The sequence below is a fragment of the Palaemon carinicauda genome, chromosome 3, assembly GCF_036898095.1.
Source record: "Palaemon carinicauda isolate YSFRI2023 chromosome 3, ASM3689809v2, whole genome shotgun sequence".
In the NCBI taxonomy this organism is placed as follows: domain Eukaryota; kingdom Metazoa; phylum Arthropoda; class Malacostraca; order Decapoda; family Palaemonidae; genus Palaemon; species Palaemon carinicauda.
Window position 1 is genome coordinate 173,984,210 of NC_090727.1, and position 21,651 is coordinate 174,005,860.

At 37.2% G+C, this 21,651-nt stretch overlaps 1 protein-coding gene across 1 annotated transcript in view; it reads left to right on the forward strand.

Moving 5' to 3' along the window:
• Window positions 1-21,651, forward strand: part of LOC137638785 (rab3 GTPase-activating protein non-catalytic subunit-like) — a 111,677-nt gene that overhangs the window by 78,472 nt on the left and 11,554 nt on the right. The window contains exons 13-23 of the mRNA XM_068371153.1: window positions 355-453; window positions 2,593-2,746; window positions 12,358-12,549; window positions 13,541-13,975; window positions 14,122-14,331; window positions 15,206-15,379; window positions 15,802-15,983; window positions 16,454-16,672; window positions 17,283-17,432; window positions 18,604-18,729; window positions 19,392-19,544. Of these exons, the coding sequence (XP_068227254.1) occupies window positions 355-453; window positions 2,593-2,746; window positions 12,358-12,549; window positions 13,541-13,975; window positions 14,122-14,331; window positions 15,206-15,379; window positions 15,802-15,983; window positions 16,454-16,672; window positions 17,283-17,432; window positions 18,604-18,729; window positions 19,392-19,544 (2,094 nt within the window). The remainder of the gene's footprint in view (window positions 1-354; window positions 454-2,592; window positions 2,747-12,357; window positions 12,550-13,540; window positions 13,976-14,121; window positions 14,332-15,205; window positions 15,380-15,801; window positions 15,984-16,453; window positions 16,673-17,282; window positions 17,433-18,603; window positions 18,730-19,391; window positions 19,545-21,651) is intronic.

Consider the following 21,651-nt stretch of genomic DNA (forward strand, 5'->3'; position numbering starts at 1 on the left):
TTTATTTTTCTTCCCAAAATCTTTTATATAGATAAGAAAAGATTCATTGTAAGAATCAAGTAATGAATGCTTATTATTAAGGGCTGTAAGATTGAAAGTATCCCATACTATTAGATGTATAGGACAAGTAATGGTTATTGAAAAAAAAAACAACGAATTTTTAGATTCTTATACCGAATTATAAAGAAACTTTGCACTTCTTTAAGACGTAGCTTATAAGAAAAAGTCAGTTAAGTGGTTATGCTTAAATGTCCATCATTTAACATCAGTTGTTTGCATGAGATAATTTACAGTACTGTATAAGTACTCTATAATATCTGACCAATCTTAATTTTATTTACTAATTCTTTTCAGGATCTTTCAAAATTATTAGTACTGTCTCCAGAGGAGACCAAGACAGTGCTTTTAACATTTCAGCATCCTGACTTCAATAAGTCTTCTAGAACAAAAAAGGTCAGTTATATTTTTATTTTCCTGGACAAATTACATACAACTTGATGCACAACAGAAGTTTAAGGTTATGCTTCAGACAATTCATACAACTCTGCAGGTGTCCACTTGTGTGTTCAAGTGTTCACTTGCTTTCTCATCTTAGGTCCTCTCATGATGCATCTTTGGATGTATTTTTGGACGTTTGAGTTTGCTTTTTCTTTTTTCTTATATCACTCTTACCATATGGATAGAGATTGAAGAAGTCAATCTCAAACCAAGCAGAACCTGAGGATCTGAACATACTGATGCAGTAGTCTCATATCAGTAAGTTCAGTTATAAACAGACCAGTTCCTGTGTGATGGGAACAGTCTTCTCAGCTGAAACATTAGTTCAAAGTTACCCGTCATCTTTGGAGAGAATCTGTGTTGCAAGGGCACCTCCTCTGATGATCATCTCACTTGACAGTTGCAAGAGAAGCAAATCGTGGGTTGTTTAGTGTATGTGCACCCACTTCAGATAGTAATGAATACCTACTTGGTATTTTGACAACAGGTGTATCATGGTAGAGTTTTTCTAATCTCTCCTCCTCAAATTTTCTGTTGTTGGATGCATCGTGAGAGGTCTGAGATGCATACTTTGAAAATCAGATATTATGTGGTGTACAACAAGGCACTATCCTCATCTGCAATCATATGCTGTAGGTAAATGTAGTTTTTACCTATGCTTACTCTTCAAGGTCAGATGGTGAGCCTTTTAGTTTTAGTGATCAACAACGTTACCATAGGGATGATATCATAGGAAAGTGATATTTGTTTTCTCTACTGTATTTTATTATTGATTTTGTGGAGATTTACGAGTGGCTGCTTCACCACACACTAAAATGGTCGACCAGGTACATTTCTGGGAAAAAAATGTACTGGTAGTCTGTTCAGTTATCATAGAAATATATAGGGGTAGAAGGTCCCTGATTTTTTTGCTCGTAGAAAGACTTTTCTGTCTTGTCAATATCAAGGAGTTCAATATTTTACCTGGTTCAACAAAAAATTACCTTTCTGCCATTTCAGCCCTATTTGCTTATCAATTCTCTCTCTCTCTCTCTCTCTCTCTCTCTCTCTCTCTCTCTCTCTCATAAGACCAGATAAGACAGTAAGATTAGTACCAATAGGCATGGAAAGAGGGTGTAATGTAAGGGGCTAGAAGGGAATACTTGTAAAAGCAAAGGAATTATTGTAGTACTATAACATCCCATACCCACATCTACAAAACACATGTAATATACATGGCTAATTGATACAATAGTCAATTAGATACAAACATGTAACTTCAATATAGAGCCTGCTTCAGTCTGTTAAAATATATAGAATCACTACCGTATATATACTAACTAGAAAAGCACTCTGAGAATGCAGACCTCTGCCATAGCAGCTTATTTCTCAAAACCGGCTTGCCTTTCCCATAATCAATTTAGACCGTAGGCATACTTGAAGTCTGTGTGAAATTAGGGTTAAAGTTAGGATTAATTTGGTCGACCTTTTGCTTGACCTTGATGTTTGACCTAGGACTTTCAAAATTGAACCACTTCCATGTCTCAACATAGCAATTAATCCCTGGAAGTTTCACTACTCTATGAATAAAATTGTGGCTAGGAAGTTCTTCACAAACAGACAAACATACGAAAACATAACCTCCTTCCAACGGATACTGTTATAACAGATTTTGGATATAACGGACTGAATCCAGATAACCAGAGCATTGTTCAGTTGGCAAAGGTCACCGTAAGAAGCACAGAACATAGATCTGAGATATTTATATTTATTTACATAAATGTAATAAAACAATTTTTAACTTAATTATTGTTGGCATATTTTCATAATAAACTACCATATTACCAAGTTTCAATTACCATTTTTAGCTTGTTCTGGAAATACTCTTTTATTTCTAAGGGAAAAAATAACAAATCATTTAAAATTTGCTATTTGTTTAGTATTTCAATCAATAAAATATTGCTTTCAAGATAGTAGAAGGTACTAAGCTTACATAAAATAACTTAGTTCTGAAATATAGAAGGCATGGAAACCCATCAACTTTGAATGTACTAAAGATTTGTTTTCTCTTCATTCTTGTGTCAGAATCAATTAAGAAATTCTTGTGTTTTACAGGTGAAATTTTCAGATGTCCATCCAAGTATCAGTATTGGTTCATTCCTTCGGTGTTGGGATGTGTCCGTTGGTGCGTTAGTGAAGGATGTTAGTACAGCAGTTCTTCCAGTTCATTTGAAAGACGATATCAATTATGAAAAGAAATTAAAACTAGGTAATTATCATTTTATTTCAAAACACTAAGTAACTTTTATAAGCTTGATTCATTAATTCAGTAATGTTTTTGATTACATAAATAATAAATGGGTCAAATACAGCTGTTGTATTTTGGATGGAATAAATCATCTTATGGTAGTGGATAGAACTCATTAATATATGAGAAAAAATTTAATTCCTTGTAATTATAGCTTTAAACTTACTACCTTGAAAAGCTGCAATACATAGAGTACACTTTGGTAATAAAATGTGCATATTCATATTAGTGTATTTTTAAATATTTAACTTAGCCGGTGAATATATAATAGCTGCAACTCTGCGGCTCGACAGAAAACACACTAAAAAAACTCGCGAGCGATCGCTATGAAGGTTGCGGGTGTGCCCACCAGCGCCAACTGTCGGCCAGATACCACTCTTGCATGTAAACAAACCCTTCAATTCTTCTCTGTCGACGTTGACGACAAGACGTATTCATACTCGCTGTAGAACCTGGAGTTTTCTTAACATATTTGGTGAAGTACTTCATTTTGGTTTGAGCTTTCGCAGTACAGGTGTTTTATCTTCAACTTAAATCTTGAACTCGTTTTTGGATAGATTTAATTTTTGATGACTTTGGATTGTTTTTTGGACTTTCCTTGACTTTTAAATGGCCGACCCTTCCCTCAGTACGGAAGTGTGTTAGGCTTTTAGCAATTATCTTATCACGTTATAAATTAATTATAGATTTTCCTCTATATATTTTATATCTCAACCGCCTTTATTAGGCCTCTTCGATTAGCTTTCCATTTATAATAAACATCAAAATAAATTTTAATGATTTGTTTATATGCGACCTTTCCTGAGAGTAGGCGGTCCTAACTTGGAAACCGAAGTTAAACAACGTTGAGCCCTTTTCAATCGTAAATAACTTTTACAGAGCTAATGATTTAAAACTTATTAAATGAAATATTTTTAGTAAATATTTTATGATAGTTTTTTTTTCTTTGAATAGTCTTCGTACTGTTTCAAAGATGAACTAACGTTTAGTTTATTTATGCTACGCAGTTTGCGCTCTATCGATACGATAGAGAGAGAGAGTATCACGGTTTCACTTTGCAGAAAGAGTAAATAGATTCTGACGTTTTGTTATTTTTTCTTTCAAAGCTTAAATGTTTTAAAGACTATTTTAAAGGAACTTTTAATTGAAAAACCTTTCAGTTTTTTCCTTTGGTCAAATAACTTGTTTATTGACGAAAGGTAAGTGGGTTCTTCTCTTCGGTGCGAAATCAAGAGAGAGAGAGAGAGAGAGATAGAGACGGAGAGAGAGAGAGGAGAGAGAACGGTCCGATCTTTATCTCGTCCCAAGCGAGTAACGTTGTTCTCGAGTTATTCTCATCCCTAGTCTCTGTACGGGGAGAAAGGATAAAACGTTTTTAGTTTTTTATTCTCGTCCCAAGGCACTGTACGGTGAGAGATTGAAAACGTAATTTTGAATGAACTAGTGTTTAGTCTCTTCCCCAGCCACTGATTTTTTTTATCTTAAAATATGTTTACTGTTTTTTGCTGGTATTAATGTGCTTACATGCGAACAGACGTTCCCTCTATGGTATCAGGTGTATCTTACCAAGATCACCCCTACCATAAGGCGAGAGAGACGATTTTCTCCTCGTCATCCGAAGGCTTTTCGCATAAGAAACCGTGGAACAAGGTTTCGAGGCCCTTTAAGCGAAAGTCAGTCCTTTCAGGACAGGTCCAGCGTCCTGGTTTTAACTATTAGGACAGCTCTGACCCTATGCAGTCATCGGAAGACTGCTCGCCGCCTAACAAAAGTGTAACACAGACTCCGAGAGTCTTTTTGTAGGCAAGGTTTTGCGGTCACAGACGTTACCCTCGTCTCTTACCGCAACCATTCCCGTTGATCCTAAATGGGTTGTACGGCAAGACATGCAGAATAAGCTTGCCTCCCTTATGGAAGACTATTCTGCCGATAAGCCCGTTGAGCCTAGCCGTTTATCTCATCGAGATCCTGGCCTTCAGCCACCCTAACGTTCCTTTGTGCGTCCTGATGACGTTGGCGTAGCCAAGTCACGTCAGTCAGGTTGTTTAGAACCACACTCGATGCGGTCTCGTGTGGATTTTCAGCCACATTTGGACGTTAGGCCACTTGCTGATGCTCCTGTTGACGTTCAGGACGTTCGCTAACAATCGGAGTTGACTTGTTTTGACGCTGAGCGTCAACCTCCGCATTCTAGAGTTGTTTTGACTGCTCAGTCTAGGCGGTCAAAGCAGTCTCGAGTGGACGCTGTGCGTCCTCACGCACCTGCTGTTGTTGACAGTTCACAGACTGTCAAGCAGTTACATGACGTTGCGTCCTGGTCCGCTACTAATGCACCAGTGCGTGTGGACTCTGCTTGTAAAGCATTGCCACCACGGTAGGTCTCTCCCTTGCTTGAGACTCGGCTATTGTTGGACAAAGTTCCTTCAGATGAGGAAGTTGCTGTTCCCCCTCCTACTGATATTCCCTTGAGGACTCTGTCAGACGGAGAGGAGCCTAAAGCTGCTTAGCCCTCTATGGACTTTAAATAAATCATGCTGATTTTTAAGGATCTTTGTCCGGATCTTTTTGTAACTGCTGCTCCTCGTTCGCCTAAACGTCAGAGCTTACACTAGGCCTAGCTACTTCGAAGCCGTTGTTTTATAAGCTAGTGCTCTCTCGCTCTTCTAAGAGAGCTTTACGTTTGCTAGGTGACTGGTTTTTCACCAGGAGGAGTTTGGGGGAGACAGCCTTTGCTTTCCCTTCTTTTAAACTGGCTTATAGAGCGAGAGTCTGATATGACACGAGAGAAGTTCTCGGCTTGGGAGTTCCTGCCTCTGCCCAGATAGACTTCTCAAACCTCATAGACTCTCCCTGGCGCCTGGCCATGAGACGCTCCAAGATTTTACAGGTCGACTTCACAGCTATTTTCGAGCCTTTGAAGTTTTGCTGTACAATTATGTCATGCATAAACAAGGCTTTCAGGGATGGCTCCAATGATCTGACAGCCACGTTCTCTGCAGGAACAAGTCCCTCAGGGATGGCTCCAATGATTTGGCAGCCATGTTCACTGCAGGAGTACGTAAGAGGCAAGTGCGCTCAATGTGTTCATTGTCAAGACAAACTTCACGATGAAGCCTACCAGGCTGTCTTGACAGCATTTATGGAAGGCGACTGGATGGTCTCTCTCGACCTTCAGGAGGCATACTTCCACATTCCTATACACCCGGATTCCCAACCGTTTCTGAGGTTTGTTTACAGGAATGTGGGGTACCAGTTTCGAGCCCTGTGCTTTGGCCTCAGTCCTGCGCCTCTCGTGTTTACGAGGCTCATGAGGAATGTGGCAAAATCCCTCCATCTATCGGGGATCCGAGCCTCCCTGTACTTGGACGACTGGCTTCTCAGAGCATCGTCCAGTCTTCGCTGTCTGCAGGATCTACATTGGACGTTGAGTCTGGCCAGGGAGTTGGGACTTTTGGTCAACCTAAAAGTCCCAACTGATCCCATCCCAGATTATTCTATATTTGGGGATGGAGATTCGCAGTCAAGCCCTGCTCAAAGTCCAACTAATGCTGAAACGAAACGTTTATTCAGTTAGGAGTTGGAACAGTCTCGTAGGGACTCTCTCATCCCTGGAGCAGTTTGTCTCACTAGGGAGACTACACCTTCTGCCTCTCCGGTTCCATCTAGCCTCTCACTGGAACTAGGACAAGACATTAGAGACGGTATCATTCCCAGTCTCCGAACCAGTAAAGGCATGCCTGAAATGGTGGGACAGCAATATCAGTCTGAGAGAGGGACTATCCCTAGCAGTCAAGAACCCAAACCACGTGTTGTCCTCAGACGCGTCAGATTTGGGTTGGGGTGCGACCCTGGACGGTCGGGAATGCTCGGGTCTGTGGACCTCAAGTCAGAAGAGCATGCACATCAACGGCAAGGAGCTATTAGCAGTCCACTTGGCCTTGATGATATTAGAAAGCTTCTTCGAAACTTAGTGGTAGAGGCAACTCAGACAACACCACAACTTTGGCGTACATCTCCAAGCAAGGAGGCACACACTCCTTCACGCTGCTTGAGATCGCAAGGGACCTTCTCTTATGGTCAAGAATTCGAGGCATCTCCCTGTTGACGAGATTCATCCAGGGGGACTTGAACGTCTTGGCAGACTGTCTCAGTCGGAGGGGTCAGGTGATACCCACGGAATGGACCCTCCACAAGGACGTGGGCAAGAGTCTTTGGGCTACTTGGGGTCAACCCACCATAGACCTCTTTGCCTCCTCGTTGACCTAAAGGTTACCAATCTATTGCTCTCCAGTCCTAGATACAGAAGCAATCTACATAGACGCGTTTCTACTGGATTGGTCTTTTCTGGACTTATATGCATTCCCACCATTCAAGATAGTCAACAAGGTACTGCAGAAGTTCGCCTCTCACGAAGGGACAAGGTTGACGTTGGTTGCTACCCTCTGGCCCGCGAGAGAGTGGTGCACCGAGGTACTTCAATGGCTGGTAGACTTTCCAAGAAGTCTTTCTCTAACGGTAGATCTGTTACGTCAGCCCCACGTAAAGAATGTCCATCAAGCCTCCCCGCTCTTCGTCTGACTTCCTTCAGACTATCGAAAGACTCTCAAGAGCTAGAGGTTTTTCGAAGGAGGCAGCCAGTGCGATTGCAAGAGCTAGGAGAGCTTCTACCATTAGAGTATACCAGTCGAAGTGGGAAGTCTTTCGAGACTGGTGCAAGTCAGCATCTGTGTCCTCGTCCAGTACCTCTGTAGCCCAAATCGCAGATTTTCTTTTACATCTGAGAAAGGTTCACTCCCTTTCAGCTCCCACGATTAAGGGCTACAGGAGCATGTTGGCTTCGGTCTTTCGACATAGAGGCTTAGATCTTTCCAACAATAAAGATCTCCAAGATCTCCTTAAGTCTTTCGAGACCTCTAAGGAACGTCGTTTGGCAACTCCTGGATGGAACTTAGACGTGGTCCTAAGGTTCCTCATGTCAGACAGGTTTGAGCCATTACATTCAGCCTCCCTGAAGGATCTCACCCTCAAGACACTTTTCCTAGTGTGCTTGGCTTCGGCTAAAAGGGTCAGTGAACTTCATGCCTTCAGTAAGAACATCGGCTTTTCTACAGAAAAAAGCCACTTGTTCACTTCAACTTGGTTTCCTGGCCAAAAATGAACTGCCTTCTCGTCCTTGGCCTAAATCTTTTGATATTCCTTGCTTATCAGAGATCGTAGGCAACGAACTGGAAAGAGTATTATGTCCTGTTAGAGCTCTTAAGTTCGATTTAGCTCGTACTAAGTCATTACGAGGGAAATCTGAGGCATTATGGTGCTCAGTTAAGAAACCTTCATTGCCTATGTCAAAGAATGCTTTGTCATATTTTATCAGATTTTTTTAATACGAGAAGCTCATTCTCACTTGAATGAGAAAGACCGATGTTTGCTTAAGGTTAAGACGCACGAAGTTAGAGATATAGCAACCTCCGTGGCCTTCAAGCAAAATAAATCTCTGCAAAGTATTATGGACGCGACTTTTTGGAGAAGCAAGTCAGTGTTCGCGTCATTTTACTTAAAAGATGTCCAGACTCTTTACGAGGACTGCTACACACTGGGTCCATTCGTTGCAGCGAGTGCAGTAGTGGGTGAGGGTTCTACCACTACACTTCCCTAATTCCAATATCCTTTTAATCTGTCTCTTGAAATGTTTTTAATATTGTTTTATGGGTTGTTCGGAAGGCTAAGAAGCCTTTCGCTTCCTGGTTGATTTGGCGGGTGGTCAAAGTCATTTCTTGAGAGCGCCCAGATTAGGGGTTTGATGAGGTCCTGTTGTATGGGTTGCAACCCTTGATACTTCAGCTCCTGGGAGTCTTTCAGCATCCTAAGAGGATCGCTGGGCTCCGTGAGGAAGACAGACTTACAAGGCAGAGTAATCGTCTAAGTCAACTTCCTTACCAGGTACCTATATATTTTGGTTTTGTTATATTGATAACTGTCAAAATGAAAAAACTCTTAGCTTATACGCTGTAAACTTAATTAACTCTGGTCTCTACCCACCGCCTTGGGTGTGAATCAGCTATTATATATTCACCGGCTAAGTTAAATATTTAAAAATGATATTTTAATTATAAAATAAATTTTTGAATATACTTACCCGGTGAATATATAAATTAAATGACCCTCCCTTCCTCCCCAATAGAGACGCAGTGGGACGAGAAGAATTGAAGGGTTTGTTTACATGCAAGAGTGGTATCTGGCCGACAGTTGGCGCTGGTGGGCACACCCGCAACCTTCATAGCGATCGCTCGCGAGTTTTTTGAGTGTGTTTTCTGTCGAGCCGCAGAGTTGCAGCTATTATATATTCACCGGGTAAGTATATTCAAAAATTTATTTTATAATTGAAATATCATATTTTCATAATTATCTTTTAAGTTTTATTCCGTACCTCCAAACACATATGTACCTGTATGTTATAGCCTACCATGATTTTTATACAATGTATTTGGATGCTTGAATTGTAGCTTAAAATGTTGGGATTCACATATTTTCTCTCTTATATTATAGATGTTCTTTTAGTTAAAGTGGAATGCTGTAGATTGCATATGTAAAACTGGTTTAGTGTAATGAGGTGGAACATGTTTTGAGTGGACAAGAGGATAGTGGGAGAGTTTGACTAAAACCTCACGTAACTAAACACTCAAGCAAACATGCGTTGTTATTACTTCCAGCTCCCACACACTGTTTACAGGTAGGTTAACAAAATAATACATGTATACAGATAAGACAATTTCTAGTCCACTGCAGGACTCATTGCCACGCTAGCCAGTGAGGATCCATGATGGTGGCAGATTTTTGTCTGATTGCTGACATCAAACCAACCTAGTATTGGTGGCCCAGACTAGTACAGCTTTACTGATCGTGGCGATACACAAACCCTTTCACCACGTTAAGGTATCACCTTTCAGAATTGGACAGTGTGTGTGTGTGTGTCTGTAAGTAGTGGGTTGGCCAGGGCACCAGCCACCCATTGAGATATTACAACTATAGAGTTATTGGGGCCTTTGGCTGGCCAGACAGTACTCAATTGGATCCCGCTCTCTGCTTAAGGCTCATTTTTATCTTTGCCTACACATACACTGAATAGTCTGGCTTATTCATTCCACATTCTCCTCTCTCCTCATACACCTGACAACACTGAGATTACCAAACAATTCTTCTTTGCTCAAGGGGTTAACTACTGCGCTGTAATTGTTCAGTGGCTACTTTCCTCTTGGTAAGGGTAGAAGACTAGTTAGCTGTGGTAACCAGCTCATCAAGGAGAAGAACACTCCAAAAGCAAACCAATGTTCTCTAGTCTTGGGTATTGCTGCAGCCTCTTTACCATGGCTCTCCACTGTCTTGGGTTAGAGTTCTCTTACTTAAGGGTACACTCGGGCATGCTGTTCTATCTTATTTCTCTTCCTTTTTTTTATAAGTTTATATAATAATATGAAGGTTCTAATTTGATATTGTTACTGTTCTTGGAATATTTTATTTTGATTGTTTATTACTTCTCTAGTAGTTTATTTTTTTCTTTGTTTCCTTTCCTCTCTGGGCTATCTTCTCTGTTGGAGCCCTGGGGCTTATAGCATCTTGCTTTTCCTAATAAGGTTATAGCCTAGGTTGTAATAATAATAATAATAATAATGATAATAATAATATATATATATATATATATATATATAAATATATATATATATATATATTATATATATTATATATTATATATATATATATATATATATATACACATATATATATATATATATATATATATATATATGTATATATATATATATATATATATATATATATATATATATATATATATATATCTATATATATTTATATATATATATATATATATATATATATATATATATAGATAGATAGATAGATAGATAGATAGATAGATAGATAGATAGATAGATAGATAGATAGATAAATAGATAGATAGATATACACAGAGAAAAGAGAAAATCCTCAACTTCCAAACATTCGACATACAAATTTTCGGAGATGCATAAAAAAATCCAGCTAAAATCATAAATCTCAGATACCGTATTGTATTAAAAGCTCATAATGAAATATAATAAAACAATATTATATCATTTAATGTAGTAAGCAAGACAACATTTATAATATGAAACGGGAAGATTAGTTGATCTTTCAGTTGAAAATTGTGGGCATGTGAGTTAGGTGAACCTAACCTAGGCCAAAATTTAATAAAATTCAACTTATAAACAGCTTCTTGAACCTATTAAATTTGTAAGTTGAAAAGTTTCTGTGTATATAAACACCTTGGCCATTTTCTCTCATATCTTTATAGGCTAGAGCTATAAAAAATAGAGCGAGTTCTTACATACATATTTTAAAGATGAAAATGAAAGCACTCCCTCTTTCTCACTCGCTCTCTTGGCAGAAATAACCGTTTTTCTCACCATCAGTAGATAAGCTTATGTTCATCATCGTATTGCCTTATAATTATACATTATGGTAGACTTCTTGTGTCAAAGGAAACATATTTTCTTTACATTTCTGTATAACGTACAGTCTGTTACCGATAATCCGTTTGTCTTTTGACGGCTATCTATCGTGGAATTATCATGGAATCACATAATGACTTCCTATGAATCTAAAGCTGTTATAAACATAGAATTGCAGTGCATTAATATCATTTAGAGTGAAATGATATAACAAAACAAATTTTTGAGAAAACATTTCTATACTGTAATCACTTCACAAGGAATTGAAAGATTTTTTCAAAGGAATGGTACATAAAAGCACTATGCTTTTCTGTTATTTAAAGTAAAATAAAATAGAAAAAGAAATTGAAAAATTTATTCAGTAATCAGCATTCAAACAAATAATCAAACGTAAATACAGTATAGGTTATCATAGAATAAATGTGCTTGTATATCCGATGGAAACAAATTTCCTATGCAGCTATTGATGCCTCATAGTGAGGAGGTTAAGAATGTGGGAAAGCTAGCAAAATTCTATAAAAGATATGAATTTTTCAGGGTGAATACCAAACCTATGTCCATGAAATAATAGAAAAGCAGTTGACTGTGGATAAGTTCATTGTGAAAACTGAATGGTAAACTATAAAAATGATGACCATCTGTACAGAAAGCGTAAATTAAGTGATGCAGCTAGTGATAGTGAAAGTGAATGCCTTCAAGAGAGAGAACTCCCGATGAAGTATCTTACAAATGAAAACTGGTTTCCCTCACAAAAGCCACGACTCTCCTCAAATGTAGTGTGAATTAATTTTTAAATATTTATTTTTATTGTGAATTATTAATTTGTATTCATCTCTGATGGTAAGGGTTATATGTTTTTACTTTAATTTCTATTACAAATTATTTAAAAATGAGTGTATATGTTTATTTATGGATGTGTGAAATACATCAAGTGAGTTTACTTTATTTCTTGTGGAAAAATTGTTCTAGTTTACGAGCATTATGTATTACAGTACAAGTTTTCTTCTGGAACAGATTAAATTCATATACTGAGGTACAGTACTACTGACCCAATAATTCTATTTTCAGGAGAGTTTCTTTATGCGTGGGCTTGGCATCGGGAAAGCGTCAAGTCCTTTGCGACTGCTATCATGTCTAGTGGTGCTAATCCTGAGTCGTTACTTCATGTTGCCTTAGTCCACTGGACACTATGCCCTCATCCCGACACCGTAGCTACCCTTCACTTTGGAACGATATTGCATTCTCTCTCAAGAATGGCAGGTAGGACATTGGAATTTTGATGTGAATAAGCTTAGTCATGTGAACAGTCGTGAAGTCCATTGTTAGGAAGGTAGAAATTCCTTCTAAATATTTGTAGAGTACTAATGCATAAGCATTTATTCAGTGGTTTTTTAAAGAGTATTTTTGTGTCCATTAGTAAATGTAGTTATATTTAATGTTGTTATTAATCAGGGAAACTAGGCTCTTTTTCATCATCATAAACGTTTTTACGTCGGCTGAGCTCTTTACAGGGTTTAAAGGGAAACGAGTTCGTTATCTCCACACTTTTGTCTTGTACTTTGTCTTTGTAAACTCCCATCAGGACTAGGTATTCATCTGTACTTTTTCCATAATTTATCTGGCCTTCCTACTGTTGTTCATCCTGCCACTTTCTTATTTACTGTTTCCCTGATGAGAATTGAATATATTCCAGCACATATTTTTGCTCTTTCAACAAATCATTTATCATTTGTAGTTATACTGTATGTGTTTCAACGGTCAAGCTCGCCCTTCTTTTACCTTAGTTAACCAATTAACTAAGTTCCATGTGCTATCACTGAAGAATCTAAGAAAAATGTTGAAAATGCAAAGATTGATATGGTTTGAATGTGATGAGATGGAATGAGGAACAGTTAATAAATGTTGAAGTGGCAGGACAAAGACCTGCAGGAAGGCCCAAGAAATAAGTGATAGATGAAGACTTCCACCTGATAGAAGTGGAGAATAGAAGAGCTGATGTAAAAATGTTTATTATGATGATGTGATATCCCTACTTAAGTTGCTGTGAAGAGGGTTGGTTCTGTTGCACAACAGTTTGTTCAAGATTGTATATAAATGTGTCAAGACTTGAAGAGAATACCATTTAGAAATAATTTTTTGTGTAAATGTGTGGTATAAAATGTATGTAAGCAGTTTCTATTTTTAATTGGTTGTATGAAAAATATCCTATAATTAACAAAATGAAATTTAAGTATTCTTTTGCTTTTTGCAGGTGAGAAAGTCCTATGTGATATTAGCTCTCAGAGTCCCTGGTGGAGTGCAGTGAGAGATAAACTGGTAGCTTCAACACAGCCATTCCATGCATACATAGCTGCACTTCTTTGTAGGGGTGTACATGCCAGACTTGAAATGGATTCACAGCGAGCTTTGGAACAAGAAATCAAGCTTAGAAAGAAACTGGAATCAGGTGATGTTAGTAGTCAGAATGAACCAGAAGCAGAGAATAATCAGAATCCTCAGGAAAATTACTCTTCCCTTAATGATTGGGAAGGACTCTCCATGGAGATGGTGGAGTGGAATCTAGTCATAAATCAGCTTGAAGCCCTTTTACCGTTGCATCTCCTTCTCTCGCACTTTCCTCCAAATGGACCTGACAGGCAGCCGAAACTAGATGTGTCAGTGAAAGCATTATTAGAAAAAGGAAGAGGTAATGTTGAGCCGTTCAGTGCTGATTGCATTTCTTGATGTCTCTTGTCTTATATTACTTTAGAAATGAATGACCAGCACTAAAACCTACCAATAATATGTATTAATGTCTTTCTCTTCATGATAGCTACTTTTCATGTTTTACAGGCTTTGTCGGAGAATTGATAGCTAACTGGTTCATTGGCTCTGGCCTTCCATTGCAAACTGTAGAAGACTTGCTGAGAAAACATGACAGTTTAAGAGAGAAAAAAGCTTCTGAAAGTCACAATTCAGAAGATGGTTCCTGCCAAGAAGAAAAAGATACATCTGATATGGGGGAACCTATGGAGGAAGACGATGACAATATAGAGATCATGAGTGAGTATAAAAGCTTTCCGTCTTATGGGAAGATTATCAAAACTAGCCTGTAAGATTATGTTGACTTAGATTGTAATGCGGTTCAGTATGATGCGCGCTGTTGTCCTGAGCAACCCACAAAAGAGATAATTATTTGAAGACTTTTCAATGATGGTTCAGGTCAGCAAACAAGGATGATGATGAGATCAAAAACCAACTCCATCATGCAGAGACTGGATGGGAGGAAGTCTAGAGCTGAAAATCCATATGTGATGGCAACCTCAGTTCAGTGCTCTTAAACCCGTTCCTCTTCGGTCCTCCAGACATTGTTTTTTTTCTTATACCATCCTCACTGGCTGAACACAAGAGAGGGAATAAAGTCTTATATTTACAAATTCATACTTGAGTGAAAACTCTTTTCATCTTAATTGCCCATCTTCTCATATTGTAGGTGAATTTACCATAAGTGGAAGGAATCGTTGTGCTTCCCCGCTAGTTAAATACAATTTTTTTTTGGTATGTTGGATGAACCCAAGTTGCTACACCTGATATTTTGAATTCTTTCTTCAACTATTAGGCATTGGTTTTACCTTCATAGATACTGATGCATTTGTAAATATTACAAAACTTATTTATTTTCTTAAATTTAAATTTTTTTAAAAACATTTTGTTTGTAGTTCAGTTCTGGCGATCCTCTGCAGTAACAAGGAAGATAGTTCAGACCTCAACTTATTTTATCTGTTTTAGGTTATAAATAGATCAGTTAAGGCTCAAGTTTGAAGTAAATTGTAAAGCAATAGTTTATATGTATTCAATCACATGATTTGATAAAATGTTTTGAAAGAATTAAAATTGTATAAAACTTTTAGAGTCCCTAAAAGAAACATCTTTACAGTACTGCTTGAAAAGGTTGGTGAAAAGTTCCCTCACTCAGTGGCTGCTGACACCGTTCTCACAAATATGGCGTGGGAACTGGCTGCTGCTTGGCATAAAGCGGCAGATGACACCGATCTGTTGTCACGTTCTGTAGCTCACATTGCAAGAATAAAAAATTCTCACATTAGACATGGTAAGATTCTTGTTCCAAAGTAAGTAATAGTAACTTGTGTAGTTTTGACACTATATTGCTATTATTGGCTAAAACTTTCATAGACTGTAATATTATGGTGGCAGTAACTATGAAAAATAGTAAACATATGGTTATTAAATACTTTTATCAGTCTCTACAGGTCATATTAAGTTTCAAATTTCCAAATTATTTTGTAAATAATGGTCAACTAGTGTAGATGTCTTTCTTGGTTAGCTTGAAATATTCTTTTGACATAAAGATTATGTTTTAGCAGTGAATATGACAATAAAAATTTTAGTATATATGGAAGGTTCATATGGTTTAGTTTCATTTTCTGTGAACTCTGAAAGTGGGAATAATAATGAAAATATTTGTTAAATGAAGTGTAGTGAGATTTACTGTATCCTATCTATTTTTGCCAGGAGTTGCACTTATGATATGGGAGACTTGGGTATGCCAATGTATACAGTCAGCTTCAAGCCTCATGGATAAAGTTGGTCGATTGCCGAAGGATCGCCTCTGTCGGAGAGATTTGGGGATTGGAGAGCACAGCATATCGCCACTCTTCAAGATTGTTTTATCGCTACTAGAGCAGATTATGGAGGTGAGTGTTTTTCAGTGTTTGACTGCTACTTCATATTAGGGTAACACTGGTTCTGTTTATCTAAGGAAATATGAAACTATCATGTACACCAAGATATGAATGTATTTAGTGGATACTATAGAACACCAATAAATATTGTATACTGTAAAAAAAAAGAAAAGCTTAGAACATTGAAATATAAGCTGCAATTAAAAGGATATGTCAAAGAAGATTAAGTAAATACAAAAATAATAGAATTAATTAAAAATAATTTTTAAAAATTAAGATGAACTTCTAGTAAATATCAATTGATGTTAATTGTATGATCGTAATTTTAAAGCATACAATATATTAGATCCCAGCAGTTCAGAAGGTTACATGCAAACCTTAGTGAAATTATTTTCTTGTTCCAATACAACATATACATCACTTGTATTCCTTTACAGTATTTATCCTTTATCAAAAATAAATTATTAATAATTTTATTTCAGGCTAACGTTGTATGTGAAGTAGAGAAACCACTTGTGATGTCCCCTGATAGATTTTGGCTTGGCTTGGAGGGATCCCCTTCCTTGGTTGAGCTAACAGTCATGCAGAAAATGTCATGCTACGACCTGGTTTATCAACATTACCAGTTGGTTATGGTCCTCTTTCTTGTTACGCATCACAACCTGAAATCTGTCAGGCCTTTATCCTATGTGGATGGAAAGGTGAAGTATATATGTAGGGAGATAGTTTTATTATAATTGGAATGGACTAAGCTTGGTAGATTAATATTCAAATTGTTCTATACATGAATGACAGAGATGGGGTGTGTGAAAGATAACACATTGATGAATTGGAATTAGTAGTAACTGAATATTAAAAGTTTGCATAATTAGTGTATGTGGTAAATATAAGGCGAGATAAGTTACGGATGGTCTGGAGAGAAGAGATTTGTGGAAGAAGGCATTGGAGAGGGTGCATCAGGCAACCAACCACTTAACATGGAGATGACAATGAGAAAGAAAAGTAAATGTTTTATTTCATATATTTCAAGTATAGAATGTTTAAGCCGTTTGTGTATTAGCATGTCTCTTAGTGATGATTTTGGTAAACATTATTTAATCATAAAAAAGGCAGACATTCACTATAGTTATACTAAATGTAGTTTCTGCATCATTATTTTCAATTACAGTGGATTGACAGAATTTTTGGCTCCTCCCATTTAGTAAAAGTAAATCCATGAATTGAAAATTGAAGCTTTTCTGAGTAGGTTTTCTAATATGATGTTTATCACAGAGGGTAATGAGAAAGTTACCTATTTATATTCACTTTTAGGGCCGCAGCGTTTTATTCAAGCCCCTTACAACGAGTTGGACAATTGGAGGTTACACTGAAGGTACTGTCGCTAAGTCTCGATTAGGACTGTTGTGTAGAGTAATAACAGCAGCTGTATCATCTTTGCCAGATGATGGAAACCAGAAACAGGTTAGTTGTTTGTTTACTAATATACATTATCAAGATTTTTTTTATTTAATATTTGGCTGGAAAGCACAACATAGTTATACAGTATATAAAATTCTTGATTACAAATTACAAATCATCTTAATTTATCCAAATCCTTAGTGCACGTTCTGGTAGATAACATTGCCAAAAATAACCTATTTGAAGGGAATTGAGTATTGTACTGTATAGCTGTACTGAACTGGCTAAGCTATCAAGATTACCTATATTTCTTGAAGTTATCATTATCCTAATGTGTTTTTATGGTTTTTGCAACCTTTACTTTTTTCCTGCAGCACCTTTTTCTGTATTGGAGCTTGTGGACTTGTAGAATCTTGCTTTTTCAGTTGGGATGTAATGTTAAATACAGTTTATTTTTGTGAAACTCCCTTGATAGTCCTATTGCATCTACTTAATACTATAGGAACTTAAGGTAAGTATGAAAATAATAAATTTTGACATTAAAATCTGTTTTTAATACAAGTGCTAAAGAAACAGCAATTCATTCTCCAGATCTGGCTGTAATAGAGAATACAAAAGTAGTAGGAGAGACAGAAAAGTTGGCTCCACCTTTAAGGGAACAAGAACTCTCTCTCTCTGAAAAAAGGAAAGTTTTTCGGGTCAGGAAAGTAATAGTAAAGAAAGACTCAAAGCTTGGTAATAGAAGGTAAAAAAAATTACCAAACTGAGGAGTTTGTAATTTTTGCCTGACACCCCCCCCCCTCCCATTTATGAATAATTTGATGATCCAAAATGAGGACAGAAAATTTTGGTGCATTTACAGTGCTTTTATTAATTGTTGTGTAATTGATTATAACAATAGAAAAATCTGTGTTCTGAATATTGTTAATGACAGCAGCAATTTCTTGTCATGTTAAAGTTAGGAAAGCATTCTTAATTGTATGTATAAAGAAAGTGCCCCTTTATGTTTATGCTATTTTGTGTTGTACGTGCCTAGGATATAAACTTTTATTGCATGTTTTTAAAATGTCTAAAAAATATACTATGGGAGATGAATTCATCTTCATCCTCAAGTAAATTTTGTACATTTGTTAACTTTATCATGTGCCATTAGGCAAAAGAATTAGGGTATTTTAAAGCTCAGTGATTTTTTTTTTTAAGTACAATGTTCTCAAGACATTGATTTTTTTTTCAGGATAATACTGCAACTATCCACCAAGCCTTAGATCTTGGAAGAGCATGGGGAGTACCACTAGATGTGTTACACCGTCATTATATTTGTGAACTCTATACATCTGCACTCGACACTTTGGCAGTGGAGGTGAGCATTTTATATAAATTTTATTAAATCAAATTATTTTTGTTTTTATAATTATTAAAGTAAATTTTTTCTTTTTATAATAAAGCCCATTTTTTTTTAATAAATACTGTATATACTGATGCCTTAACAAGTGTAGAACTGTATACAGTGCATTTCTTAAATAAAGTTACTTCATTAGAAACGGTTATTATAAAAGCTTAAATTTAAAAATATAATAAAAAAAAAATAAAAAAATTAAAAAGAATAAAAAAAATAAACTGTACGTTTCAGTATGTATTTTGTGGCTTTCAGAGCCAATCCTAGACTGATAAGCATGCTCCACATTTAAGCATTTAAGGTATGAAATAACCTCTGGTGTACCTGACTTCATGATATTAGTTGATTGAAATATAGTTGATAGCTAGTACATCTACCACTTCAGGTCTCTTGGAATTGGTCAGTAACAAGATATGCTGAAGAAGCATAATGGCATTGATAAAAGAGAATTTTATCTATGAAACAATTATTTCAGAGTATTAAGATTGCATCATAGTTATTTACAAGACTTTGTACGTGAAACAGGTATTACCGAAATTACTTGAGTTGAAAGAATATTTTATTTTTCTTTCTGACACTTGAAGTGACTTTTTGATGCATTTTGTGACTGAGATTGAATTTTGCAGGCATTACCTTTAGTTAATGATGGTCCACTCCTTGGGTCTCAGCTGGTTATGATAGCTGGACAGAGGCTTCATTACCTACTAGTGACATCAGAACGAACTGCCCATCACATGGCTCTTACCTCTCCTACAATTACTGATTGGGTGAAATCTTGCGTAAGTCTCTTTACAGTTATTCCAGAGCTAATGGTTTGGTTTTTTAGGGGAAATATTAGTTCTCTAAATCAGTAGTTTGCTTGCGAGTAAGCATTGAAAACTGAAAATGCACGATATACATAATAGGCAATATTATCTTATGATTGAAGCATTATGAAGTGAAGATTTGTCATAGTACACCAATTATTGTTTAACATTTTATTAAATATAACTTATAAAATAATTAGGATTCTCTGCAATACTTTTATATCAAAATTAACTAGAACTATACTTCAATTATAAAACAAGGACTTCAGTATATATGATGGTCCAAGTTTATCATAGAGTTGCTACACATTTAGTTATCATGTTTGAGATACTATTTCCTCATTATGACCTTATAAGGACAAATAACAACAGCATTGATAATGAATACAGATTTAAAGGGTGCAAGTATGATGTATTAGTCAGTACTATACTGAGATTAAAAACACACTTTGAAGCTTGGAATATTTGATGTGTTAAAAATTACTTCTTTTTATTTCCATGAAATATGTTTTTTTCTTATTTGCTTGACATCTACTATAAGAATTCAAGAGCATGAAAGTGCCATTGAGACTCAGATTTTTTTTGTGCAAGAGAAGTCTGAAAGTAAAGGGAAAACTTTGTGTTTGCATATTTTGTGCCTAGCGAAACCATATGATAGAATTGATAAGGATACCATGTGAAGCCTGCAGATGTAAGTTATTAATAATTTATTAAAATTTTTACAGTTTTCTGAATAAAGTTGGGCTTGTGTGAGAATATGCAAATGGGAAGGTGACTAGTTTGGATAGAAAAGCAAGAGAAGTTAAATAATTTTTGTAAAGAAAAGTTATTATACATAAAGGGTGATAGTGCAATGTGCTATTTGTTACAGTAGAGATATCAACCAAACTGGATTACACAGCAGTTAAACTTTTATAACAAGGTGTAAACAGGTGGCCGGTAGATACCAGCCAGGAGCGGGAAAGCTGGGATCCCCTGCTTGCTTACTGAGCACTTACTTTGATTTCAGCCATTAGTGGGAAGAGACATTGCAGAATGCTAGTGATAGTTTGCTGTGAGAATACCTGCGGATATGTGAGACTTGCCTGGAGGTGTTGGAGCGATGTTGCGGCACCTTCATGAGCACAAGAGAGAAGAATCTCTTTCTATTATTCCCTGCCTGCAAAGGACACTCCCGCCGTCAGGAATCTCAATGTGACAAATGTCAGGAGTGGTCACCCTCCCAGTGGCTGGCGTATAGCAGGAGAAGGATGAAAAGGTCCAAAACAATTCTTTTCCCTTGGGGGTCATCCTCGAAGTCAAACAAATCCTGACATCTTCTGACTCTTGGTACGCTCCCCTCCAGTCCTTCACCATCGGTTTCCTCTTCCTCTGTAAGCTGTATGGAGAAAAGTGGTGGTGCGTGCCTTCAGGAGGGAGTGTAATTTGGAACCCTCTTCGAGAAGAGACCTTACGCCTGCTAGAGTTAGAGCACACAGCCTTCAACGTGCACGCCTTCAAGCCCGCGCTCATGATATGTCATTGCTAGTTTACTGTGTAGACCTCCCTGACTGTCAAAGGCGTGATTGTCGGTATCAAGTTACTCCTCTGGGTGACCCTTGTGTGAGATTACCGTGAGTGTTTCTTATGTTGACAACTACCGATTGTCTCCTATTGAGTTTCTCTCTCTCTCTCTCTCTCTCTCTCTCTCTCTCTCTCTCTCTCTCTCTCTCTCTCTCTCTCTCTCTCTCTCTCTCTCTCTCTCTCTCCTCTGAGTCGAAGATTTTCCAGTAGGGAACGTCTTTTGTTTCCTCCAAAACGAAGCAGATTCCATTCAGATCCTGAATCCACTAATTCCTCAGAAGATAGATGGTTACCATCTAACAACCTTTTACCTCTTCCGAGGGCTCACACCTCGGAGTAAGGATTCTCAACTTCCCAGGGAGTTCAAGACTCAGGATCCAGATCTGGTCCTAGAAGGGATACGTGGAACAGCCCCTCTAATTCTTGATCCATCCAAGGAGAGAGGATTGTAAAACGTAATTGTATCTCTCCTTCCCTACCCTGGCCGGATACGGTGTCGGAGAGGGAAAACGTTGCC